We start from the raw sequence: 19,267 nt of genomic DNA on the forward strand, positions 1-19,267 counted from the left end.
AAGTATTTTCTAGCTTGTAATAATAACAATAAAAAAAATAAAAAATATGTAAATGAAAGTAATATCTATATATAAAAATGAATTAAAGTAAAATGGAAAATAGAAAATTAAAAAAAAAACCAAAAAACTTCCAAGTTTATATGCAATGCAGTTTCAGTCTTAATAATTTGGATGTCCATCTCAATCTCCAGTCCTGGAGTTGGTGCCTCAGATGTTGTTCTGTAGTTGTCTCATCAAAGGGGATGCATAAAGTAGAACAAAATTACACACTCACTCACACACACACACACACACACACACAAAAAAGCCCCACCAAGTGTCCCCAGTTCAAATGCAGTACAGTTTCAGTAAGTTTTTCGGCTTGCAGGTGTAATTCGGTTGTTCTCTCATCAAAGGTAGGGAGAAAAAGAAAAAAAAGCGTCTGGAGACAGTTCTGAGAGTGGTATCTGCACCTGTGGCTTGCCTGCCTGCTGCTCTCAGCCTGTAGCTGGTGGCGTTATTTATGCAGATCTCTGGGGTGAGCTAGCACTCACCTGGTCCCACAGGCTTTGTTTGCTCAGAGTTCTCCTGTGCGGGAGCCTCTGCTACAGGCTTTCCCCTTTCCAAGCACTGGGAAAGGTGACACTGCCCCCGCGTTGTCAGGCCTGCGTGTTTATTTACAGTTCATGTGGGAGGTGGGTCTTCCCCCCTCTCCTCTGAAGTTTTCCTCCCACTGCCACTTTCACAAGCTTTCCTGCTCCTGCTTACTGGGTGGTGCTGCTGCTCCTGCCGGCTGCCATGTTTGTTTACAGTTCACGTGGGAAGTGGGTCTTCCCTCCTCCACTCTCACAAGCTTCCCTGCTCCTGGTTGCTGGGTGCGCATCCCTGCTCCAGCCAGAGGCTCTCCGCCCACCCGGCTTGTTTATTTACAGTCCCGGGAAGGATTCCCTTCCCCCAATCTTCAGCGCTCAGGGCACCCCACCCTCTTTCCAGCGTGTCTTAACTGTTCTTATTGCTTAGTACTCAGTTTCTCTTTTTTTTTTTCCCGGGTGGAGATCAGTCTGTCCAGGGGGCTATGCTGCTCTGGCCCAGGCTTGTCTGTGGGGGAACCGCGGTACCGTGAAGCTCACCTGGTCTGTGTCTTCCCAAGCCATATGGGCGCTGGCCACTGGTGGCCCTGGGGGGGCCCTCCTCGTTTCTCCGTTTAACGTGAAGTGGAGATTCTCTGCACCGGCTGGAGATGTGGAGGGGTCAAAGTTATGCCTTTTCTCAGTGATTATGCCTGCAAAGTGTGTCTCCAGCGTCTCTCCAAGATTTCACTACAAGAGGGTCACTTTCTGCTTCCTACCTCTAGCCGCCATCTTGGAATTTGAAAGACCCCCCACAGTTTTTTGATTCTCCCAAAACCTGACTTGAAAATGAAAGATGACAACACAGGTTTCTGTATGAATTTTTTGACAAACATAAACAGGGTGAGTCTTTCAGGAACACCAGCCATATTCATAAAGTGAGTAAGCAACAGTGGTTGTGGGGTTGAAATGCACAGAGCACACATTAAATGACTGAACAGAGTAGGTGCTTATTTCTCTTATGTAACAAATGTTGGGTGCTGAGCCAGGAGTGGAACAGCCTCTGTTCTCTTCATTTCTGTCTTAAATTACAGTGGTTGAAGACACCTATGGCTCCCATCCTAAGCGCAGGAGGACTGCAAGGTCATTGTTACAATACAGGCCTCGAAGGAATGTTCATCATTTGTGTCTGTATCTCCACACAGAGCTGTGAACTGTTGGCCACAATAAGTAGAGGCAGAGAAAAGCTTGCCATATCTGACAGAAAATTAAATGACTTTTGGAGGACACACAGATAAACTCTGCACAGAATATTTTTCCCACTGCATGCATTCTCTGATGTTTCCTGAGGTTTGATTTCTGAGAAAGTTCTTCTACCTCCAAAGACTCCTCTCTTGTGAGAGGTCTGTTGCCTGCTGAGGTGTGCTATCCAGCCAATGATTTTTCTACATTGCTCATACTGATAGGGCTTCTCCCCAGTGTGAATTTCCTGGTGCTGGGTGAGGTATGATTTCTGCTCAAAGGTTTTTCCACATGGAATACACTGATAGTGCTTTTTTCCCAATGTAAATTATCTCATGTGTTGTGAGGTTTGACTTCTGGCAAAAGGATTTTACACACTGACTACACTGATAGGGCTTCTCCCCAGTGTGAATCATCTCCTGCTGGATGAGTCTTGACATCCAGAGAAAGGTTTTGCCACAATAACTACACTTATAGGGCTTCTCCCCAGTGTGAGTTTTCTCATGATTGGTAAGGTGTGACTTTTGGACAAAGCATTTTCCATATTGATTATACTGATAGGGTTTCTCACCAGCATATACTCCTTCAGGCATACTAGAGAGGTAAGTGTTCTGATATACATTCAACTCCTTGGGCTTCACTCCTAAAGAGACTGCATTATTTGCAATCAGATTTGATACATGGCTTGAACTCAAACAAAAGGTATGTCCTAATATAACTCTCTCATAAGTTGGTGTGTTATTTGTGGTACTTTCATCTTGCCACAAATGTCTGTCTTGACTTTCTTCACTGACATCCACTTTCTGAATATCTAAAATGAGAAAAAAATAACTTTACACATAAAACAGAACTAAGCATTTATATGGAATGTTCCTGTGTATATAAAAGAAGTTCTTCTTCTACTGTCATAAGATTTCATAAAAATCACAACAGGTATTGGCTGGTAAGTAAATAGTTTTCTTTGTATTGACTTAATATATTAAATGACACTGACAGATTTTATAATGTTGAACTGTTTTTCCTTGCTTCTTTAATGTTATTTCCATGACGAAATAGTCACCTACAACCTAGTCATGGTTTTCCATGGTGCTGCTTCTCCCCTCCCATTTCATTCCCTTATTCTTTTTCTCTATTGTTTTGACAATGCTGGGGTCTCCTGCTACTGCTCTTTTCATTACTCTACTTTGAAGGTTCAAGAATTTTCAGGACCAGCTTATTGCAGAATACGAGTGAGGTCCAACTGACTGCCACCTCTAAACAGGGACATGCCTTTGGACTGCTTTTTGCATCTATGTTTATTTAGTTTTCATTCTTACCTGAGGAATAATTATAGACATCTAGGGAGTTTTTCAAATATAAAACCTCTTCCTTCCCACTATACACATAAATAGCCTCTACAGTCCTAATTTAACCTCAATTAGTCTGCTTCTAAGAAACATAAGCTTTTTCTTCATCCAACCACCCTGGACACTCACCTTTAAAGCCCACCAGCTTTATAAAGCACTTTTCTGGTACTTTCTGAGATCAACCAGCCCCAGCATTCTCTCCCTAATTCCTGGTACAGGCACCCATGCTTGATAATCAACTTCTCCAGAATGATGCTATCTTGCACACTGGACTGTCAGCTTTTTCCTACTTTCATAGAAAATGGAGTCTTCTCAACATTTCTCCTCCTCTTTCTTGTTTATAATTATATCCACTAAGAGAAGATGGATATGCTAACTTCAAACTGTACTGTCAAACAGAAATCTGAGCTCTTGAACATGAAACCTTTGGTTCACTTGGGCTTGGGACCAAGAATGCCTTTGCTCTTCCCCAAATGCAGACCCATATGTTGGATCCTCCATTTTCATGGAGTCTGACACCATGGTTCACAAGACTAACTCTGGATTTTTGTCATCTTCTTATCAACACCCTAGGTGAACTGCTCTATAAGTTTAAATACCAGCTTCAAGCTACCAATTTCCAAATTTGTGCTTCCAAGGGTGATGTAGACTCTCAAATGTAGATCTTTGGATTCACCTACTATGTGTAAAATTTTGAGAGCAGGAACTACAACTCAAGCTATGCCAAGGCAAACACTTAATAACCTCATTACAAATGTAGCACAGTGGAACACTGGAGGGGGAGGTAACTGAGAACACTGAGGAAGAGCAAAGAAAAATATCTAAGAAGAACAGGGTTTAGATTTGGGATAAAGGTAACAATATATGTGTGAGAGCCCTCCTTAGAGACTCTAATGCACAGGTTTGATGTGTGCAAGCTGTCGTTGGTTTGCAATCTGGAAGATAACCTGGTGAAATTAGCACAACATAGCCAACATCTGCTGAGCTCCATGCTCATGACTCCCCACAGAGTATGCACTGATTGACCTGGTGGGCTCTGATTAGGAGTTCATTTCCCATCCATAGCTCTGATCCGTGCTCCAGTTTGAAGATCAGCTCAGGTTTGGTGATGCCTTGTCCTATTCATGAGATCAATGTAGGATTTTGTCAAAAGATTAAGTCAGGATTTTTCCTCCACTAATCCTTTCTGCAACAATCAACATGTTCTGTACCTGTGCTGCCAGCTAGGGAGCTAGTAGTGACAGGGGTTATCAAACACTTGAAATAGGACTAGAATGACTGTGGAGCTACATTTAAATTTTATTTAATTTCTTTGCTTTCTTTTTTGTCTTATTGATGCATTAGCATATTATAGTTGTATAGCACCAGGTGCCAGTTGTATGGTGGGTACATTATAACATTTACAAAGTGCTTACAATAAATCATCCACTCCATCATTCTCCTTTATTCTTAGAATAGTTTTAACAGGTCTCATTGTTCCATTTTCATACATGAATACATTAATACTTCTGCCATATTCCTTCACCCTTTCCTTATGCCATACCAACCCCTGGACTTGTTTTACCTCCTTCTTCACTTTCAAAAAGACATTCTTGTTTGTTTATAATGGTTATATAAGGAGTTTCACTGCGACATTTCCATATACATACATATACACTATGTATATATAATATTAAATATGTATATATTGGTATTATTACAATGTCCTGAATTGGTTCATTTCTACCTTTATAAGTCAGGTTCTTTGAAGCAAGACAAACCCCACCTTTGGAACTGTGCAATAAAGGAGTACATGTGAACTTTCCATGAGAGAAGGTGAACAATTGAGTTTTTATGGGCTGGAACTGTGTACCTAAATAGTTTTCATATATTTACTAAGAAGAAGACAGAACTTGCTCCTGAGGCCTTTAGAGCACTTTCACTCACCCAAGGACACCAGGCTGCTGTAGGTCTCCAGCATCACCTCCCTGTACAGGGTCTTTTGAGCATCATCCAGGTCCTTCCATTCCTCTCAAATAAAGTCCACAACCACATCCTCAAGTGACACCAACTCCAGGAATGCCATATTTCTTCTCAATTCACCAGCCCTTGAAATATGAAAGTTCTGGATTCTATATGTGGGGATGGGAGGATGGGTGATTCTCATATGTATTTGGAAAAACATGCAGCTTGTTTTCTACTTTATATGGTAAAGGAAAGCCACTGATATGTACTGCCATTGTAAAAATTTATTAAGTACTAAAAGCACTGTAGAAGGGAGGAGGGCAAAAAAAAAATGAAATAAGCAAGTTTTTGTTCTAATAACGCAGCAGGGGGAGGGGATGGCATAGCAGGGAGATAAAACTTAAAAAATCTATACATGAAGAAGGTCGTGTAGCATTGAGGGGAAGTAGCCAATAGAGTTACATGCAACTGTATATGGGTTAAACCTTGCTTTTTTCTTCTGTAACCTGCTTGCAAAGGTATACAAGTTAAGACCCCTTTGTACTTGGGGCTCAGTCTTTGGATGTTACTCTGCTGAGCCACTGCTGGAATGCTAATAAATATTGTTTCCTGAAAAGCCTTGGTGTCCCATGTCTCAGTTTGAGATTCCCATAACATTTCTGGGAGTTCCTCCAGGACTCAGAGACAGTGTTTTCACCTCTTCAGCAGGACTTGACATCCCCGGCTCATCGGTCCCAGCAGATCTGTTGATCTGATGGAGGGACTTGCCTTGGAAAGCAAGTCTCAGTTGCACAAAGGAACCCAGAGAAGGCTCAGGAACCAATTTGGAGCCCCGCCCATCAGACTGGTAAGAACCCAGGTTTGAATAATAGGCCTGCCTTTAGGAGGCAGAAAGGAAACTGACCACCTCCCAGAGACCCCCTGATAACCCTGTCCGGGGTGAAACTGGGTCTCTCAGGTTTAGGGAGTGGGGCAAAAGTGTGTGAGACACCTCCTGAAATTAGGGAAGTTGAGCACCTACTGGGTTTTTTCACCAGAAAGATAGACCAGGATGGGCAAAAACACAAGTAAAAAGAAAGCACTTTGAGTAAAATGCAAAAAAACTCCAGTACTAGGGGTGGGGGTTGAACTTTTCCTTGGAAATAGCCACAACCAAGGTTAAGGGTGGGTAATAAAAATTCAGTTTCAAAGAGGAAAATTCACAAGAGACCAGATGCATCATCCACCATTCCACCAAATAGCTCTCTGGGTATAATTTAAGGATTTTTTTTTGAGAGTACACTTTAATTTTGTGTGTGTCAACTTGTTTAAAGCATTGGGCAAGATTTAATTTGCTTCTGGAATTCCAGCTAATCTTATGCATGCTCAAGGTGGCATTTTTTTCTGGCATGCTTAATTTATAAAATGTGTGTGTGTGTGTGTGTAACCATCTTCAAAATGGCTTCTAAACTGCTGTTATAAGGTTAATGAGATACTCAAGGTAACAAAAAACCAGGGTGTTTGTTTTCAAGATCTCTGCTATAAAGTGCTTAAGCTTTTTACATATGAATATGTAAACATATTGAGGATGGTTCTTATTATACAGTCAATATAAAAAAATTGTTACTCTGTTCTACTGTCACTTTTAAGAAAACCAGTTTTCAAACTTATTTCAATCAGGTCCCACTAGGATGCAGGTATTCAGGGTTTAACACTCTGGCTCAGACCAGAGAGGAAAAATTTTAAAAAAAGAATGAAAGAAAGAAAAGGGGGCCATAGCCTGCAGGAGGAATCTTAAAATTTGGGTAGTTAAAAATGACCTTAGCCTGTTTCATTCTGTCATAAATAAAATCTGGGATTTAATTCTCTCTTATAATACATGGGTAAATTAACAAATGGTCTTTCTATAAATTGTTTTTATACAATAAATAATTTTGAGGTTGCTTTCTGTTTTTTTTTTTCATGCAAATATAGGGCTCTAAGTTAAAAGGGCTTATGAGTTATTTTCAGCAGGTAACAACTATATATATGGTATTAAGGATATGGTTTTTAAAAATAAAAGGTTAAAAAATACTTTAAATAAATAAAAAAAGGATAAAGACAAGTTCCCTCAGAGGATAGAAAATAAATTGTCATAAAGGTACAGAGTAAGTTCTCATAAAAAGATGGAGCTTTTAAATGCTTATGTAAGCAATTAAGTTGACTATAATCCAGTTACATTAAAGGTTTTATAGGTCAAAATTTAATGTACTGATGTTAAACTAAAACTTCATTCTCTAAACTCATAAGAACAAGACTATCTTAAAATAGTACATTGTTCTTGATAACATTTACAAAAAAAATCTGTCTTAAAATAGTTTGTGTTTTGTCAAGATAACTGTCAGGAAATTTTGGTGCTACAGGTCAATCCACAAATTTATCAAGACAAGAAGAGTTTATAAAACACAGAGAGGCAAGAGGCAGCTGAGCATGGGGAATGCTGCTGCAATGATATGAGGGTTGAGACAGAATTACTTATATAAAGCAAAGTAAAAAAAAAAAAAAGCCAAAGTACATCCTCCAGATAGAATAAAAAAAAAAAAAAACTCAGAAAGGAGCACTGTACTGGAGGTCAGGACCTTTGGTTTTTATTGGAGCCAACAGAGTGGAGATGTTAGTCCTACTCCTTCCACATGTCAGGCAGAGGGAATTTTTGGCCTGGGATGGATTTTAGGGGAGCTCCATTGACTACAGGTTGGTGGGATCCTGCTGTATGTCATGAACCATCTGTTAATGCCAACAATCTGGAATATGGTCCCTTATCAATATCTGAGCCATGATTCCTAACCGTTATGTTTCCCTACTCAACACTTGGTCCCCATAAATATTTATCTGTGTTATCTGGTGATTTTTGTCAGGTTTTTGACTACTAAGGTAACTGAGTCATAACTAAATAAAAGTTAATATAAGAGCTGGCTTATGTAAAATTTTCTAGATGACCTCATGGTTAACAGTTTTCTTGGATGACTCTAATGCAGTTGATACCCTATATGTCTGGGACTGGGATATTTGGGGTCACTGACACTGTTCCCCAACACTGATGAGAAAATCTAAGGTTTTACTTCAAGAGCAACAACTAAACTAATATGTATATATAACCTCTATAGAGCTGTGATGCTATTGTTGGTTCCTGTATACTAAATATATTTATGTTTTTCAAGTATATCAAGCCTTCTAAAATACGAAATTAAGATAAACACAATAACAAAAAGTTAATGGTACTGATATAGTGTTCTGTTATTTGCTAAATTGTCCATCAGAATTTTAACCACAGCTTTTTCAAGTTTTTGTCATTACAGTTCTGATCCTTCTGAGGCATTTATAATCAAGTCCATAAAAATGACTCTAATAAGTACTTATGTGTCAACCAGATTAGCTTTTTAGATGTCTGCTTTTGTTGGATTTTTTTTTTTTGTATCTTACTTGTCTAGAAGCCCACTGCCTAAGAGTCACTACTTCTAAGCCTCTTTGTTGCTTAAATTTGGCAAAATGGGTCTATTTGGCACTGACTCCCACCTGACCTACTCATTACTTCCCACATTACTTCCCAAACAAACAAACAAAATCTAGGAAAGAGCAAATTGTCACAATTAGGAAAGAAAAAGACCAATTGAGAAAGATCTTCAGTCTATAGTCATACCACCCTGACAAGACCCAATCTCATCTGGTCTTGGAAGCTAAGCAGGATCAGGCATGGTTAGTACTTGGATGGGAGAAAGAGCTTCAGAGGAGACTGCTCAGAGACAAGCAGTTTGGAGAAAGGGGGTGAATGCCATCAAAGTTCAAATAGGGTCACTCACGCCATACCTCTAAAAAATAACCAAGGCCAAAAGGATTGAAAAAATGGTACTTATATATGTGTGGCCATCTGGCATTAAAGCCCTTCCAAACACAAACTCATATATTTTAGACATGGTCTTCTCCTTAAATAAGAGACAAAAAGACAATTTTTACTGGCTCTAAACATGTCCTTTGTTACTTAAAGATGGTGGCTTTAATTTTTTAAACAATGCATTTTCTCTGACATATAAACTAATAATATATTGTTGCCATGATAGTTCTACTCAGTATTTAAAAAAAAAAAAAAAAGGAGGGATCCAAGATGGTGACTAGGGTGCAGAACCATGAATCAAAAACCTTGCTGAGATGCTGGAGCCACACACTTGGCAGAAATAAAGCACCAAAGAGAATCAAAACTTCAACACCCTTGAACCCCTAGCCTGTAGAAAGCTTCTCCACACCAAGCTACACTGAGAAAACAGGTGGGCTGCCACTGCTGCCAGTCGCCAGCTCCAAACCTGCTTGGGAGACATTTAGCAGACCAAACATGTGAGTGCCAAGCATCACATGGTATTCCCCGTGCCACACATGGGATAAACCAGCATAGCCCACTCAGCAGACTGAACCCCAACACACAAAAAAAAACTGAATAAACAATGAACTGAAAACTAGCACACAGCAGAGGGGACAGGAAGCTGAAAGCACACCAGAGAAGGGGGGAGGGGCAATGAGCTAATCTCCATGAGAACTTTCAGTAAACAAAGGCTGGAAAGGCAGAAGGGCCAACAGCGAGTGGGTGATAAGCTGCTGCCTGAAATAGGGCAGGTAGCTCATCTGTCCACAAAGCTCAAATCCTGAGCCAGTGATCAACATCCGAAGTCAAACAGAGCTGCAAAATTGAAAACAAACATCAAACCATGACAGCAGGTCATGGATGGATCACGGAACTTGCCTCCAGAGAAAAGGGGTGAGGCAAAAAAACAAGCCCCCAGTAAACAAGCACAGTGAAAACCCAGCTCCATAACAGGACAGCTGGTGGACTACAAAGCTGATTCTGGAATCTGAGGACAATATACAAACTTAAACTGCCACACCTCACTGAGGGAAGAGCTAACCAAGCAGCTGCCTCTGAAGGACAGAAGAAAAAAGAAAAACACTACCCAACCACCTGACAAGACTAGGACAGAGCTTTGGCTTAAATATCAACACCACAACTGGATGCTGGCGGAGTAACACCAGAACTTAAACTAAGACTGAAATTCTATTGTTCCTGAAACTGGAATTTTTGTTTGTTTGTCTGTTTGTTTGTTTTGTTTCTTGCTTGTTTTTTGTTTGTTTGTTCATCACTCCCCATTGACTTCTTTGTGGGTTCTTTTGTTTGTTTGTTTCCTGTTTTTTTGTTAGTTTTGCTATTGTGAATTAGCTAATACTAAATTACACCCAAACGAGGGACAGAAATAGCACACACACAGTTAGCTAAAAGCCCTACATAGGACAAAACAAAATTAAACCAAGGGAAAGAAAACAGGTGACTGAAACCACCAACTAGCCTTTCAAGAACATAGTTGCACAGTACCAAGTGGAGTGATGGGAAGATGAAAAAGAGATGGAAACCATTCTCTCCCCCAAAATAATTTAATACAGGATTCAGGGGGAAATGAAGAAAATGGATAGCCAGTTCCAGACTCCAACAAACAAAATAAAATAAATGACACCAAGGAACCCAACAATGCCCATAAGAACAACCTCAAAGAAGAAATCCTGCAAGTAATCACTGAGAATTTCATGGAGATGTTACCAGACCTGGTTAACCAAAATGTACAAGAGGCACTCAAGAAATTTCTAGATACCAAAAATAAGGAATATGAAAAGACACAGAAACAAATAAATGAACTCATATGACCCCTAAATAAATAACAAAGTGAAACAGAGAACACTATAAATAGAGAGATAAATGAATTAAAGACAAAAATAGAAAATACTAAAGAGGAAGTGACCCATGATATGGAAAACCTAAGAAAAAAGAATGAAACAGAAATACAAAACACAATGGAAGGCCACTCCAGCAGACTAGAATAAGTGGAAGACGGACTCTCAGAACTTGAAGACAAAATGGAAATTAAAGGAAAAACTGAAGAGCTATTAGTCAAACAACTCAAGACCTGTGAAAGGAATATGCAAGAACTCATCAACTCCATCAAAAGACCAAACCTGAGAATCAAGGGCATTGAAGAAGAAGAAGTGCAAGCAAAAGGGATTTGTAATATATTCAACAAAATAATAACAGAAAATTTCTGAAATCTAGAGAAAGCTATGCTCACTCAGGTACAGGAAGCCTCCAGGACATCAAACAGACTTGACCAAAATAGAACTATTTCACAACATATTATCAGTAAAACAACAAGCACAGAGAATAGAGAAAGAATACTGAAAGCTGTAAGAGAGAAAAAACAAATAACATACAAAGGTAAACCCATCAAAATCACAGCAGATTTCTCAACAGAAACCTTAAAAGCAAGAGGACATGGAATGAGGTATTCTGGGCACTGAATGAAAACAACTTCAACCCTAGGATACTCTACCCAGCAAAACTATCATTCAAAATAGATGAAGCAATGAAAGTCTTCCACGATAAGCAGAAACTAAAACAATAAATGACCACCAAGCCACCACTACAAAAGATTCTTCAGGGAATTCTGCACACAGAAAATGAAAGCAAACAAAATCATGACATGACAGGCAGCACCAAACCACAGAAGGAAAAAACAAGGAATCAGAGAGTAACATTCATACAGCTGCACACAATCTAACCCTTAAACAACAAAAACAACTAAATGACAGGAATCACCACATACCTATCAATATTAACACTGAATGTTAATGGACTTAACTCCCCCCATCAAAAGACACCATTTGGCAAACTGGATTAAAAAGGAAGATCCAATAATCTGTTGTTTATAGGAGACCCATCTCATTGACAGAAACAAGCACTGGCTTAGGGTAAAAGGCTAAAAGAAGATTTACTAAGCCAATGGCCCCCCCAAAACAGGCAGGAGTAGCAATACTTATCTCAGACAAAGTAGAATTCAAACTTACATTGATTAAAGAAGGACACTCCACACTAATAAAAGGAGAAATACACTAAAACGAAGTAACAATTATCAACCTATATGCACCCAATGTCCGTGCACTCATTTTCATCAAACACACTCTAAAGGACTTAAAGCATATATAGACTCCAACACAGTGGTAGTGGGACAATTTAATACCTCCTACCACCAATAGATAAGTCATCCAAACAAAAAATCAATAAAGAAATTATAGAACTAAATCACACCATAGATCAAATGGACCTAGCTGATGTCTACAGAATATTTCATCCAAATTCTGCACAATATACATTCTTCTCAGAAGCCCATGGAACTTTCTCTAAAATTGATCATATCTTAGGGCACAAAGCAAGCCTCAGCAAATATAAGAATAATCCCTTGCATTCTATCTGATCACAATGCATTAAAACTAGAACTCAACAACAAAAACAACAGTAGAAAACATGCAAACAATTGGAAGCTGAACAACCCATTGCTCAATGATCAGTGGGTCATTGATGAAATAAAAGAGGAAATTAAAAGGTTCCTGGAAGTTAATGAAAATAAAAACATGACCTACCAGACCTATGGGGCACAGCAAAGGCAGTCCTAAGAGGAAAGTTTATAGCCATGAGTGCATATATTAAAAGGACAGAAAGATCTCAAATCAATGACCTAATGCTATATCTCAAACTCCAAGAAAAACAAGAACGAGCAGAAGGAGAGAAATAATGAAAATAAGGGCCTAAATTAATGAAATAGAAACAAAAAAACTGTACAAAGAATCAACAAAACAAAAAGTTGGTTCTTTGAAAGAAATAAACAAGATTGACAGACCCCTGGCAAACTGACTAAAATGAGGAGAGAAAAAAACCCAAATCAGTAAAATCAGAAAGGCAAAAGGGGAGATAACAACAAACACCATGGAAATTGTAGGGAATCATCAGAGACTACTTTGAGAGACTATATTCCAATAAATTTTAAAATCTTGAAGAAATGGACAAATTTCTAGATTCTTATGACCATCCAAAATTGAACCGAGGATATTAATCACACAAAATGAAATTGAAGCAGAAATAAAGTCTCCTAAAAAAAAGAAAAGTCCAGGACCTGATGGATTCTCTGCTGAATTCTATCAGACCTTTAAAGAAAAACTAATACAAATTCTCCTTAAACTTTTACATGAAATAGAAAGGGAACACTGTCTAACTCATTTTATGAAGCCAGTATTACACTCATCCTAAAACCAGACAAAAACCTCCAGGAAGGAGAACTATAGGCCAATCTCCTTAATGAACATTGATGCAAAAATCCTCAATATAATAATGGCAAACTGAATCCAATAACATATCAGAAAGATCATTCACCACGACCAAGTTGGTTTCATCCCAGGGATGCAGGGGTGGTTCAACATATGATTATCTGTAAAAAATCTGTATTCCATTTCTATCTACTGAGCCTGATGTGACTAATGGTGTATTAATAATTGCTAAAATTCTACACTTGTGAAACACATCTTTTTCTGAAGGAGCAAAAGGGCCTCACAGAACTGTTCAGAACCGGAAACATTTTTCTCTTTAATAAATGGATGTGAGTTTTGCCGGAGTCCTAGGCCAGGGTCTCAAAAGGTCAGGTCTGACACTTGCCCCAAAAGGAAGCTAAATGGCAAAGGGAATGGTGTAGAAGAAAATGACTTTGATATTCAGTGCTAAGAATCTTTAATTCTGGGAAGACTGATTCTTGGGGACTGATGTTCTCAGCCATGTGTTTGGTGGCTACTAATATGAGTTGCAGGTTTAAATAGGGAAAGAATTGGGCAAGGGGCAAGAGATATGCAGCATTAAACAGTCTTGGTCAGATTGTGGTAAGTCATTAGAACATGTTTGGTTCTGTGGGGTCCTAGAGAACTTTGTATTGTTTGAGGACACAGTTCTTTCACCATATGAGAAGACTCTTCCTGTTTGGGAGTGCAGCCTCATCATGGAGTGATTGCCTGCAAGTCTCTGCTTTTCCTGGAACCAGGAGAGAATGACTCAGAGAAAAGGACAAGTCAGAAAGGCAAGACAGAGTTACTTCCATCAGGATTGGGGCAATAATGAGTCACGTCATATAGGTTCCATTCCGGTGGTCTGGAACTAGCCTAATATAAATATTTTGAAAACTTAGGAGTATTAAAAATTTCTCTGTAGTGCTGTAAACCACTATTTCAAAGCTTCTCACTGAATTGTAAGCTCCACAAATCAAAATTTTTTATCTATTTTCTTTACTGTTACATATAAAATATTAATGACAGATACTCAAAAATGTTTTTGAGTGAATTTATTGCTTATTAAAAATACTGACCACAGAGCCTCATATCAGGATTTCTAAATAAGAACCTGTGTGCATAGGATTGGAAAATCTGAAATTTTAACAAGTTTAAAAACTTGAAAGTGACTCTCTTGCTGGGGTTCATTCAAGAAATTTTATCTAAGGAAAACAATGAATTTAACAGTAAAGTAATTAGGCTTTTTGCATTCAGCAGATCACCCATAGCTATACCACCATCAATACAATATTTTACTAAAAAGGGAATTATTTTGATACAAATTAAGTGTGTGGAAGTTCCCAGCTAGTGAAAACTCCAAATGTCATTGTCCTAGGCTTGAAGAAAGAAAATCATGGAGCAAAGAAGTGACTTTGTTTCTTCCTCAGAGCTGAAGGCATTCTTTTTTCTCCTCATTTATTCTCTTCAAGAATAAATGTGCTCACCTGGCACAGACTGTGTCAATGAAAACAGATTCTAGTATTAGCAGCAGGAGTTATAGGAAGAAATGAGATAATAAATAGAAAATACTGCAGTGTATAACCAAACAAATTAAAATTGGAAATGTGAACTCCCAGGGAAATTTTCTCATGAAGAGGACAGCAAGATAGAACATTTTCTATTAACAGAAAGTTCAAATAAAGGAAAGTAAAATTGAGTTTTAAGTATATTTTGAAGATGGAGAAAGAAAATACCTGAAGAAGGAGAGATACATGACACCATTTAGTAAAGTAAATAAGCTAGAAAGGGCAAGTGAAGGCACCAGTTTTGAGTGGAATTTAAAGAGGAAATAATAATATTATCTACTGTAGTTTGAATCACTGGAAACTTTATTTTAAAATCCAAATGGAAAACAAGCTTTCAGTTTTCCAAAATTGTTAAGCATTTGGTCTAACACAATTTTTGAATATTGTATTTATCTCCATTTACTTGAAATTCCAGTTTGTATTGTATATGAATGTTATATAAGAAAGTTGCTCTATTGATAGATTCTGCAATAATTTATTTTGAAAATGACATTACAATTTAAACTTTGAGGTCAAACAAATTATACTTGCTAACTGTAGGGGAGAAAAGCAGTGCCTTTCTCTAAACATTACAAGAGTCATGGCTCATAGCCCATAAAAAAATACAATTAGCAAGAGAAAACACAATAAAGTTATTGCATAATATGGGGACAGTTCTGGAATGAAGAGCCAAAGGCTCAGGGAAATCTCTGTGATAAAAGAAGGGGACAGTTGTGGAGAAACATGACTCCACAGAAGGTATTTACTGATAATAATAAACTGGGGGAACTTAGTCATATTTGTTCATATTCTTTTCTGTGTCTCTAGAAATTCCATCCCCTACCTTCAGGTTACATGAAGTCCTTTAGAGGGAAGAGAGGAGATCAGAGAGTGACCTTCCCACCTTTTCTGCCTTGCTTTGTGAGTGGGGGGGGGTTGGGAAAAAAGGAGGAGGGATTCAAAAAGATCTTGTTTCTGATGCCCTTCAAATTTTCTTTAGTTCAAACTATTCAGCAGACCAAGGCACCATACTTTGAGGTATTGTGTTCTGAGCCCCAACTTAAATGATTTTCTTGATCTCGCTTTTCATGATTATTTTCCTTTTAACTTTTACAGATAAATTTAAATTATTTTCAAATATCTTTTTTTAGACATAAATCCTTTAATGATAATTAACCTTACAAAAGTATGAATACATTGTTTACATATTTATATAAATGCATACTATATTTGAGAGAAAATAATGGAACATTTATTCATGAGGTTATTTTATTATTATTATTCATTTATTCACATGTGCATACATTTTTTGGGTCATTTCTCCCCCCTGTCCCCCTCCGCCATCCTCTCCTCCCCTGTTCTGCCCTGATCTCTAATTTTGTTGAAGAGAAGACATAAGCGTAATAAAAAAGACAAAGCGTTTTTGCTAGTTAAGGATAGCTATTCAGAGAGATTCCTTACATTGCTTTCATGTACCCATGTGTTACAACCCATGTTGATTCATCTCTAACTGATCTTTACACTGATTCCTGATCCCCTTCTCATGTTGACCTCTGTTGCTTTAAGGTTTCCTTATTAGTTCCTCTGGAGTGGGGACATCAAACACTTTCATATTTTGGGTTTTCTACCTATTCCCATATCTCCGTATGTGCTCTCCCCTTGTCATGTGACCCAAGTCCAACAACATTGCTGCATTTGTCCTAGATCTAAAGTTCACATATGAGGGAGAACATATGATTTTTGGTCTTCTGAGCTTGGCTAACCTCGCTCAGAATGATGTTCTCCAGTTCCATCCATTTACTTGCAAATGATAAGATTTCATTCTTCTTCATGGCTGAGTAAAATTCCATTGTGTATAAATACCACATTTTCTTGATCCATTCATCAGTAGTGGGGCATCTTGGTTGTTTCCATGATTTGGCTATTGTGAATAGCGCTGCAATAAACATGGGTGTGCAGATGCCTTTGGTGTGTTGCATTCCTTTGGGTATATCCCCAGGAGTGGGATTACTGGCTCATATGGCAGATCTGTATTTAGATTTTTAAGAAGCCTCCAAATTTTTTTCCAGAGTGGTTGCACCAGCTTGCATTCCCTTCAAATATCTTTATGACACTAATTGGGTAACTCGAACTTATTTATTGAACATACATTCATTGAATAAACTTACTTTTTTAGGGGAGGAAAAAATTATTTTTCCTCTATTGGTCTCAGATTCATTGGCTGGAACCTTGCAAAGTAGACTGACACAAGCAGATTACAAGTTAAAAACCCCATAAATTTATTAATATGTCTTGTGTATATATGACACTTTTATGAGTAACACAAAGGAGCAATTGGAAACTAAGGTGATAAAGCATTTTAATAAAAGAACAAGAAGTTTTGTAAACAAGTGCGGAGCCAAAGGCAAAGGAGTTTCACTTTCTAGGGGAGACAAATTGTGGGGAGTTATGTAAATATATGGAGGAAAATAAGGGAAGGAGTGGTTAGTGAGGTTCATTACGTAGATCACTCTGCTTTCTTCTCTGGGTTGATAAGTATCTAGAGTTGAGGAGTGACTAGCATGTGTCCTTCCAGGTAGAGAGGGAAGGGAACACCAGTACAAATTTACATCCTGATTTTAGTCAAATACAGTGATGGTAGAGAGCCTGAGATTTATCTGCTTCTTCTCAATTATCTTCAGCTCAAAGTAATCATTATGCTGGAGTGGCATATTTTGCTACCCCTAACTCCTTAATTACTTGTGAATGCCATACAAAGTGTATTACTCTATCATATAATTTTTTTCATCTAACAATAAGAAAACTGCATTTCTTCAGGTATTTTAAATTCCATCCCTGGGGAATAATGTTCATGGATGGATCATTAATATCTTTGGTATATCTATTACTGATATTGTATATTTTATTGCTATTCAGAATCTATTCCAATTTTGTTTTTCTGAGCAGTGTGTGAAAATGTGTTGGCTTGGAAATTAATTTATATGTCACTTCATAGCTGAGAATTTGTCTTTTGTTCACCATTATGTCTTTGAGACTCACCCCATGACATTACAAGTAGTTGTGGCATATTAACTTTCTTTGCAGTGTGGAAATTCATTAAAAGGCTTTAACAATGTATTGATGAATTCTACAGGTGGCAAGCTTTTCTTGCTTTCTGTGTTTGGGCTTTTATAAATAATGCTTCTACAAGCATTCTTATGCAAGTATCTCAATACACAAGTGTCTTTCAGAGGGTATAATACCTAGGGTATATATTTGCTGGATAGTAAGGAATTGCAATTTTTCAGTTAAGTAAATAAAGCCAAATAGTCTTATAATTAAATTTACATTTCAATCAGCAGTATGTCTGAATTTCCCGTGATGCACATTCTTACCAATCTTTTAAATTTCTGCTATTTGGTGCCTGAAAACCCGTCAGGATATTCTACTTAAACAACTACTTCATCTTCAGATAATGGCAGTTTTTTATGCTTTTCTTATTTTTATGTTACTTATAAATTATCTTATATTTCTGTTACAAATATTCAATAGTGGCTTCCTTTTTTTATTTCTAACACCAAAACATTTTCTTACATTTACATTATATTTATCAAATTTTTATTAATATGTTCTTGAATGTATAGTTTAATTGACAATAATCTTTTATACTTATTTTTGTCTTTGTGAATACAAACTTTTAATGTGAATTTAACACAATGTCCTTTTCTCTTTTTTAAAGTTTAAGCGAGCTAGTTAACTATCTCTTTTATTGATATTCTCTAGGAACCAGTTCTTAGATTTTTCTGATTTAGAAAAATTGAATTGCTTTAGTTTTCATATTTTTATAGTTCATGAGCTTTTCACTTTAATATGTTCCTTCTGCTTTCTGTGATTTGGTTTTGTTATTTGATAGCTTGGGATAAGAGATATGCTATTTTATACAATTGTGTAGACTATGCTTAATTTAGTTAACTTCATTTATTTTAGTATACTAATTAAATTATAAAGATTCATCTTATTTCAGTAATCCCTATACCTCATTAGTTATTATATGAAATATGCTCGTGGGTTTATGCCCTAAATATTATGAAAATATCAACCTCACTGTTCTTTATCCAAGAATGACCCTTGTTGTCATGTAAGTTCTTTTGACAGTGAAGTTATAAAATGTGTCAACAGTATTTTTTCTAATTTTTAAAATTTGTGGTGGGCCTATATTAACTCATTTTATTTAGTTATTCTATTTAACTTAAAAATTAAAATTTGCATTGAGATATAAAATTCATATTGTACTGTGCACAAATCTTGAATGTATATCTTCTGAAAATTTTAATTACATCTGCAACCATTCACCCATTTGCCATTTCCGTCACTACTACCTCTCCTGCACAGAAGCAGGCCTACTGTGATTCTACCAATATGGATTAATTTAGCCTACTTTTCAGCCTTTTGTGATCTGAGTGTACACTGCATATTCTACAGTATATATTATCTGTTCTTTTTTATAGTT

General features: G+C 37.4%; 1 protein-coding gene across 1 annotated transcript in view; it reads right to left on the bottom strand.

Moving 5' to 3' along the window:
• Positions 1-224: 224 nt before the first annotated feature.
• Positions 225-19,267, bottom strand: part of LOC141418868 (zinc finger protein 717-like) — a 67,514-nt gene continuing 48,471 nt past the window's right edge. Inside the window, exons 2-3 of the mRNA XM_074061073.1 lie at positions 5,063-5,247; positions 225-2,601 (exon numbers count right to left, since the gene is read on the bottom strand). Coding sequence (XP_073917174.1) covers positions 2,066-2,601; positions 5,063-5,096 — 570 coding nt within the window. The 5' untranslated portion in view covers positions 5,097-5,247 and the 3' untranslated portion in view covers positions 225-2,065. The remainder of the gene's footprint in view (positions 2,602-5,062; positions 5,248-19,267) is intronic.

This window comes from Castor canadensis, chromosome 18 (genome assembly GCF_047511655.1).
Source record: "Castor canadensis chromosome 18, mCasCan1.hap1v2, whole genome shotgun sequence".
Taxonomy (NCBI): Eukaryota; Metazoa; Chordata; class Mammalia; order Rodentia; family Castoridae; genus Castor; species Castor canadensis.